Raw genomic sequence first — 8,784 nt, forward strand, 5'->3', positions numbered from 1 at the left:
CTGTCAGACCAACCTGGTTTCCTTTTTTGACCAAGTAACAGGTTTGCTGGATCGTGGAAATTCGGTTGATGTCGTTTACTTGGATTTTAGTAAAGCTTTTGATAAGGTTCCCCATGATGCTCTGATGGATAAATTGAAGGACTGCAATCTGGATTTTCAGATAGTTAAGTGGATAGGGAATTGGTTAGAGAACCGCACTCAAAGAGTTGTTGTCAATGGTGTTTCATCAGACTGGAGAGAGGTGAGTAGCGGGGTACCTCAGGGCTCGGTGCTCGGTCCGATACTTTTTAACATATTTATTAATGATCTAGATGAGGGGGTGGAGGGACTACTCATCAAGTTTGCAGATGATACCAAATTGGGAGGACTGGCAAACACTCCAGAAGATAGAGACAGAATTCAAGGAGAGCTGAACATAATGGAAAAATGGGCAAATGAGAACAAGATGCAATTTAATAAAGATAAGTGTAAAGTTCTGCATCTGGGTCAGAAAAATGAAAAGCATGCCTACTGGATGGGGGATACGCTTCTAGGTAACACTGTGTGTGAACGAGACCTTGGGGTACTTGTGGATTGTAAACTAAACATGAGCAGGCAGTGTGATGCAGAGGTAAAAAAGGCAAATGTATCAACAAGGGCATCACATCAAAATCACAAGATGTCATAGTCCGATTTTATACGGCACTGGTCAGACCACACCTGGAGTACTGTGTGCAGTTTTGGAGGCCTCACTTCAAGAAGGATGTAGATAAAATTGAAAGGGTACAGAGGAGAGTGACGAAGATGATCTGGGGCCAAGGGACCAAGCCCTATGAAGATAGGTTGAGGGACTTGGGAATGTTCAGCCTGGAGAAAAGGAGGTTGAGAGGGGACATGATAGCCCTCTTTAAGTATTTGAAAGGTTGTCACTTGGAGGAGGGCAGGATGCTGTTTCTGCTGGCTGCAGAGGAGAGGACACGCAGTAATGGGTTTAAACTTCAAGTACAACGATATAGGCTAGATATCAGGAAAAACTTTTTCACAGTCAGAGTATTTCAGCAGTGGAATAGGCTGCCTAAGGAGGTGGTGAGCTCCCCCTCACTGGCAGTCTTCAAGCAAAGGTTGGATACACACTTTTCTTGGATGCTTTAGGATGATTAGGGCTGACCCTGCGTTGAGCAGGGGGTTGGACTAGATTACCTGTATGACCCCTTCCAACTCTATGATTCTTCTTGTGGCCAGTGAACAGATTAATTGGGGGGGGGGGAATTTAGAGTCCAGTGACCCACTTAAGACCAACAAAGTTTTATTCTAGGGATGGGTTTTCGTGTGCATGCACACTTCCTCAGATACAATGTTGTGGAATGGAAGCAATCCGTTCAGACTTACAGATGGAAGTGTGCATGCACATGAAAGCTCATCCCTTGATTAAAACTTAGTTGTTCAAGGTGCCTGAATGGACTCTAAATTTGTTCTGCTGCTTCAGAACAACACGGCCACTCACTTCAATCTGTCTTCATGGAAGATTACTGAAAAAGCAGCAAAGGTTTCCAGTGTAGCTGAGATCAGGTCCCAGGCAGAAAAAATAACTGTTAGTCATATTCTGATCACTGACATGTTCTGTCCACTTTGTGCCTTAAGGATCTGTTGGCTGCATAATAAACTTGCTGCTGCTATTTCAGCTCAACACTGACACTCCCCAAAAGCAGTGCAGCAAAGGACCAATCACCAGAGAGCAGGAGAAGATCTCCCTCACAGGGGCTTTCTCTTGGGACTGCCCAGTTATCTATCTTCTCCAGCAGGGAGGTTGAGCTAAATCGCCTAAAAAATTTCTTCCAACTTTAGGGCTCTCTGATCAGACATCAAAACCAGGATGGATTTTCTTCTCTGCCACCAACTCACTAGGTGGCCTTGGGCAAAGCACTCATTCTGTTGTGCCCCCCAGCCTGTTTCCCCCATATCATAGAATCATAGAGTCATAGAGTGGGAAGGGGCCATACAGGCCATCTAGTCCAACCCCCTGCTCAACGCAGGATCAGCCCAAAGCATCCTAAAGCATCCAAGAAAAGTGTGTATCCAACCTTTGCTTGAAGACTGCCAGTGAGAGGGAGCTCACCACCTCCTTAGGCAGCCTGTTCCACTGCTGAACTACTCTGAAATTTTTTTCCTGTGAGTCATATCAACATCTCAATACAGAACACACAAATGTGTTCTTTTTCCACTCCACTACAGCTTACCCTTCTCCCGACGCAAGGCTCACAACAACGATCCCACACCACTCAAAGTCCTAACTCACAACACCCGCTGCTGCTATCCGTTGGCCCCAAAGCAGGCTGGCTGTCCTGCTCCTTCGGCATCTGCGCCCTACTCCCTAACCTTTCCAGCTCTTCCAGCTTCAGGATCAGGTGCTTGTTCTCCTCCTGGGCCGACTGATACTTCTCTCTCGTCATCTCCATTTTGTCTCCCTGGAGTTCAATCTACAATGCAAGGATGCAAAAGTGTGAAGCAGAGGGAAAGCCTCTTTGTGGCAGGGCAGGCTGTTTTGTGAGTCGGGGACTTGAATGTCGCCCAGACATCTGTCCATTTCCAGGGACCAAGTTGAAGTGCTTTTGGCTCGCTGCTGCACAGGCTTAATTATGGGGGAGGACTCTCTGGTCTGAGGGGGGAGAGCGGCACCTTCGGTTCTATACATTAAAACCCTGTCTGTGTTCGCACTTTGGTGGCTCTTTCAGAGGATATTTTGATCCAGTATGAAAGAGTTCTTCTCAACACGGCGCAAAAGCAGCAGCCCAGCCACCTGCAAGCAAAGCGAAGCACACAGATTTTGAAGCACTCTCTCAACAGGAGAAAACAGAAACACACACGCACTCCTGGCAATGGCACAGCTTCTGGGGAAGTCACGGCTGGCTTTAGCATGGAATGCCACAGCCTCCCTAGCCTCTGTGCCAGACGCACAGCAGACCTGGCCTTGGGCCTTTACTATGCCTACAAGTTAGGGCAGAGATTTCTGTCCGAAAAGGGTCAAGATGGACTATTTCTAGTTATTTGAAGTAAAAGCTTTGCATTCAGAGTTCAAATCCTTATTTCAAGTAGTATAAAAGATCAAGTGTCCGCTATACAACTAACAAACTTACAGATTTGTGTAATTTTATTGTCACCTGATCCTGCAATGGCCTACTGCTATAAAGTTTGACTTTGACTAACGAACTTTGTGGCAGGGCGGGCGTTTTTGTGAGTTGCTGCTCACTTCAGATACAGACAAAGGGACACCCATCTTAGCTGCGTCTGAAGTGAGCAGAAACTCACGAAGGTGCCTCCTCTGCCTGAATTTTATCACCCTTTACGGTGCTGCTGGACTCAAGCTCTTTGCTATCGCTAGACAAACATGGCTACCCATCTTTGACATATTTCTAGTAATCAAATGAGCCATGCAACAAAAGCCAGGATTTATTGCGCAGCTGATTTCTGCTTACAGGACATCTGATGGATCAGGAGGCGTTTTAGCAAAGACTGGCCCAGGAGAGGAGAGGAGGGCACAGACCCTAGGCTTGGATAGCCAAAAGGCAGGTGCTAATTAGATCAAACATGACCCTCCCAAACACCAGCTTTTGGAAACAGACACACACACACACATACACACACACACACACACACAAACAAACTATGACCAATTTTATTTTTATTATATACAGATTTGCGCGTGCTTCACAATCAAACCACAGGTGCAAAATTCAATATTTTAAGAAACTTGGCTTTCCTTAAAATAAATGAAACCAAGTTTCTGGTCTTCAAAAATGTGATGCCAGCTTGACTCCTGGTTTCTGCCCTAGTAGTAGAAGCAGACTGTGCGAAAGAAACAAGCATGCAAATAATTATGACAACTAGAATTTCAATTGTATTTGATTCAGCAGCATAAACAGCACCTGCTATTTCCTTTCCACAAACAGGAGAGTTAGAAGGATGATTGTTCGTTACATGGGGCAGAAGGCAGAGAATCTTGTAATTCTCGACAATAACAAACACAATGACACAAGTGGAAAGGGAGCATGAGATGGACAGAAGCAGGGCCACATACATGGAAGGAGATGAAGAAAAGTGGACAGGAAAGCACCAGAAAGAGCAGCAGTGAACTGCGCCAGGTGGCAAGCTAAGTGGAACGGAGCAAAGTGCAAGACAGCTAAGCAACGCACAAAGAAGGAAAACAAAAGACATGCCACACGTCTTTTTTTATTCTGCAGTGCACTTGTTTTAATCATTTCAAAAAGAGACGAGACAAGAGACAAAAGGATGTACTTTCCTGGTGCTAGAAGTTCACTTCACCCGGCTTGGGGTCCGCGTGGGTGTTTTCTGCCAGTCCCTTACCCGTTGACGGAGATCTGTAATCATGGCTGACAGGTCCATGTTCTTCTTCTCATAACTCTTGAGCTGATCCTGACATTCGGCCAGCTTGGTCTCCGTGAGCTTCAGGATCTCGGGAAGCCTTTCCAACTCGGCAACCTGACTCTGGAACTGCTTACGAGCCTGTCAGCGGAGGAAAGGCAGCAATTTAACATAGCCTAGGAGATTCACAGTCTATCTGGGCACTATCTAGAGATCCGCATTTGCCCTCTAAAACTCACACGTGCTCTTCCTCTAGCTGCACAGGCATCTGCGATATTCTGCTCCCTACTCCCCTTGTAAAGAAAGACCAAGGGTCTGATCCCATGCAAAGCAGACTGAAGTGTCTAGATTGTACCAGAACAATCCCCAATAGAAAGGATCCTCTATATCAGTGGTCTATATCAGGACCACTGATCTACATAATAAGTATAGGGAACTGCCTTACAGTGAAGCAGACCATCTAGCTTGGTAGAGTTTCTACTGACTGGCAGGCAGCAAGACCCCAGAGAATTAGAGGAGGTTCCTTCCCAGCCCTCCTCCTGGGAGCCAGAGGTGTTCCAAGCTCAGTCTATAGCCTGCATGCAAACCACAAGCTCCCTCATTGAGGAATTTTGCTAAAATGTTTAAAAGACGTTTGCACCTTGCCTTTTTTCTTTGAGGGGGGGGGGAGGACCTTCAGAGCTCACCATCTGATGGATCCAGGTCACTGATGGCTTTAAGATTACCAATGCTTGGAAATGGTCTGGGAACTAAACAGAAGCCGCAGCAAATTGGCAGCGTGTATTCCAGTTTCAGTCCATGCTCTGGCAGCTTCTTGATTACATCAGCTCTAGTTGCTGAACCCTCTTCCCAAGATAGCGCCCAGGCAGAGGATAGGAGAATGCAAGTGTCCCTCGGAAGTCATGATGTACACATGAAGCTGCTGTCTACTGAATCAGACCCCTGGCCTATCCAAGTCACTACTGTCCACTCAGAGGGGCAGGGGCTTTCCAGCATCTCAGGCAGAGAGCTTTCACATCACCTAAGGATACCAGGTTTAGGACCTTCTCACTGAACACCTGGCACAGCTTGAGGTGGAAAAAGGCACTCCTGTCACCTGCAACAATATGAGCGTCCAGGAATGGCACTAGATCCCAGAATGCATCTCAGTGGTGAACCCAAGTGTCCATGGGAACATATTTTCTGCTCCTACTCCTGAATCACAAGATTCAGTCATCCATCATTACTTCCATCTTGCCAGGATTACATCTGTATGTTCACCTTCATCCAGTCCCTGAGCTGAAGCAGCAGTTCAGGGCCGCTGCTGTGTGGATGGGAAAAGGGGTGCCTGGGAAAAGCTTGGATGGGAAAGGGGGTGCCTGAGCAAGGCGTCACTTACGTGGTCCTTCTCACCAACAACTAGCCCAAATGCAGCAGTTCTCCAGGTCTCAGGCAGAAAGAGCCTGTCTAAGCTGTATTATCCAGGGAAATTTTATCTGGACATATCAGGAACTGAACTTGGGCCTTTCTATGCAGAATGACAATTTCTGCCAACAAGGGATGAGCAGACAGTGCTACTCACTCTACAGCTCAGGAGCCACACATGGCTATTCTGAGCACTGTGGTTCTTTAACATGTACTGTGGCTATGCTGAGTATCGGCACCCGTCGCCTGTGGGGCTTGTGGCTGGCAAGAAGCTTCCCATCTTGAAACACCCACCCACCAGAAGAACAGGCAAGCTGGGGGCCTCCTTGAGGTACAGGCCTCATGCCAGGGATGGAGGTTAATGTGCCCTGTTGGGAGGCTGTCCATTGAGAAGGCACCTCCTTGCAATTCAGAGTTAGTCTCACTGGAGCACACACTAGAAGGTACCAGTGGGAACTCAGCAAGGCTTTCTGTAGTCCATTCATCCAAAAACACAATAACCTCTGGAGAATTCTCGGATGTCTACACAAGACATGACATCCCCCCACCCCAATTCTGCTCTTTTTCAAAAGGAGGAACATCGCATCTGTGGAATATCACAAATCCTCAGCTCTCCTGGTATGCCAAATGTGCACTTACATTTTCAATCTCTTTGCTCATTTCTTCTTTAAGTGTTTGGTTCTCTTTGTCACAGAGCTCCAGTTTCACCGCCACATCATCAGCCTCCATTCGGGTTTTCAATACCTGGACACGGAGATTACAAAAGGAAGGTGGTGAGCTGCAACCTTCCAAATGTGTAGATCACACAGCTAGAAAGAGCAGAAAGGAAGGAATGGAGAGGAAGGAAGGAATGGAGACGGAGGGAGGGAGGGAGGGAGGGAGGGAGGGAGGGAGGGAGGGAGGAAGGAAGGAAGGAAGGAAGGAAGGAAGGGAGGGAGGAAGATAAAGGGATAGAAGAAATACAGGGAGAAGAACAGAAAGTAAGACAGAAGAGAAAGGCATGGATGGGACAGAGCAAGGAGATACAGGCATGGGTGGGAGGAAGGCAGAAAGAAAGAGAGAGAGGAAGAGAGATAGAGGCAGAGACAGAGAGAAAGAGACAAAAAGGAGATAGAGAAAGACAAGAAGAAAGGCACACTACAAGCCACGACACAATCTAATCTACCCTTTCTAGTGCCTGTTGTATTTACACGTACAACGGGCTCTAAATCTAGTATTTTTAGTATTGTTGCTATTCAGCTCAACCTCCAGGAGGGAACTTGCCAAAGAAATCAGCACAGGCAATTAAGGCTTGAAATCCAAAGCACTGATGGCCTCTGCCCCAGATGGTAGGTACACCGAGCACCATACCAATCAACCGGTTTAATGGCAATCCAAGATCATTAATATATAAGTAAAATGCATACAGTAATAACTGAAAAGTTACAAATCGAAAAATACCAATATATACTATAGAATTCGGTCTTTATATTCTTTGGGAAAAGTTAAAGGCCTCAGTCATTGATAAATGCCTCTTATTCTTAATCTAAACTCTACATGATCATACCTTGATACAGGTTAGATGTAAACCCCCCCCCCCCGCCCTCCCAGCAAGGTCATCTCACAGACTCGACTAGAACTAGGCCTGTGTGCTCTGGCCGCCAACGCAGCCATTCAAGTCCAGCGTTGCAGCGATGGCCACTTTGGGCTCTAATGGTCGCTTCAGCAGCCGAAGTATACAACCCTAATTATTAGAACACATAAAAGGGTCAACCAGGGCTATATTTTATCACCTCTATTGTTTAACCTCTATTTCTCAACTTTTTTACTGTTGAGAAACCCCTGAAACATTCTCCAGGCTTCGAGAAACCCCAGAAGTGGCCCAAGCAGCCAGGATATGGTTGAGAACTGGGATGCCTAGCTGTATACATGCCCAAAGGGGCCCCTCCCCTTCCCCATCCAGGTCCATCACTGGCCATTTTGGGAGGGGGGCATCAACATGATCATATATGGTCATATTACACGATAAATATTTAACACTTTTAAAAAATATATTAAAAATGAATTAACTCCCCCCCCTCCATTCAGGAAACCCTTCCAAGGCCTTCCTGAAACCCTGGTGGAGTAGGCCTGCTCTATCTAAAGGACCTTGTACCACTTTTGAATAAGGCCGGGTTTCAGCCACCCAAGCACCCTACCTGATTCTTGTAGGTGTCAATCAGCCCTTCATAGTTCTTGAGTGATGCTTTGAGCTGGGCCACTTCCAGCTGAGCTTTATTCAACTTTTCCTCCAGAGGAATCATGCTATTCTGGAGGAAACCACAAGAGCAACAAGGGCGGTCATTCCAAGGGCAGGACTTGCTTAAAAGTGAGGCAAGACTATCCGCGACGCACCAGCCCCTTTCTCAGTGGGGACCATGAGCCACCCCACTGCAGTGAGCAGCAGTAACTCAAAAGGGTCAACGCCCAGCCCCCAGCCCCAAATGCACGGGAGAAGCGAACCAAACATGCAAGGCAGAGAGCTGCCTGTCTCTTGCCTCCTCCAGGTTTCCCTCCTCTCAGGGCTCAGCTTCAGGAGCTCACATTCCATCACCTCAGACCAGCAGCCACAAGAGCAGTTTTTTTAATGTCCTGCTTTTCATTACCCAAAGGAGTTCCAAAGCAGCTTACTAATCACCACTCACTTTCTCTCCCCACAACAGACATCTTGCAAGGTGCTGAGAGAGCTCTAAGTGTTCTACAAGTTTTAAGAGAACTGTAAATGCATTCGCTGGCAGGGGCTCCTGGGAATTGTAGTCCACGGACATCTGGAGGGCCGCAGTTTGACTACCCCTGATTTAAGGTGCCAGGCCAACCACAGGTAGCACCAACCATGTTCTCCAGACAAACTGCGGCCTGTCCCCAGGCATCTCAGCTCGGATGGCATCCCAAGCTATGGTCATGCTTCCTTAGTCCTGGTCTGAAACAGTGTCTGCACTAAGCAAAGAGCAGGCTCTTCCGTTCACCTCTGGGGGAGGCGTTCCCGACCGACTACCACCACAC

The 8,784-nt window shown here is 47.2% G+C and overlaps 1 protein-coding gene across 8 annotated transcripts in view; it reads right to left on the reverse strand.

The window, feature by feature from the left end:
- Positions 1-8,784, reverse strand: part of ODF2 (outer dense fiber of sperm tails 2) — a 49,454-nt gene that overhangs the window by 12,392 nt on the left and 28,278 nt on the right. For all 8 annotated transcript variants that reach the window (XM_077306705.1, XM_077306704.1, XM_077306708.1 and 5 more), the window contains 4 exons: positions 7,941-8,051; positions 6,403-6,507; positions 4,342-4,500; positions 2,356-2,456 (listed from right to left, as the gene is read on the reverse strand). In XM_077306705.1, the coding sequence (XP_077162820.1) occupies positions 2,356-2,456; positions 4,342-4,500; positions 6,403-6,507; positions 7,941-8,051 (476 nt within the window). The remainder of the gene's footprint in view (positions 1-2,355; positions 2,457-4,341; positions 4,501-6,402; positions 6,508-7,940; positions 8,052-8,784) is intronic.

Source organism: Paroedura picta, chromosome 12 (assembly GCF_049243985.1).
Source record: "Paroedura picta isolate Pp20150507F chromosome 12, Ppicta_v3.0, whole genome shotgun sequence".
NCBI lineage: Eukaryota > Metazoa > Chordata > Lepidosauria > Squamata > Gekkonidae > Paroedura > Paroedura picta.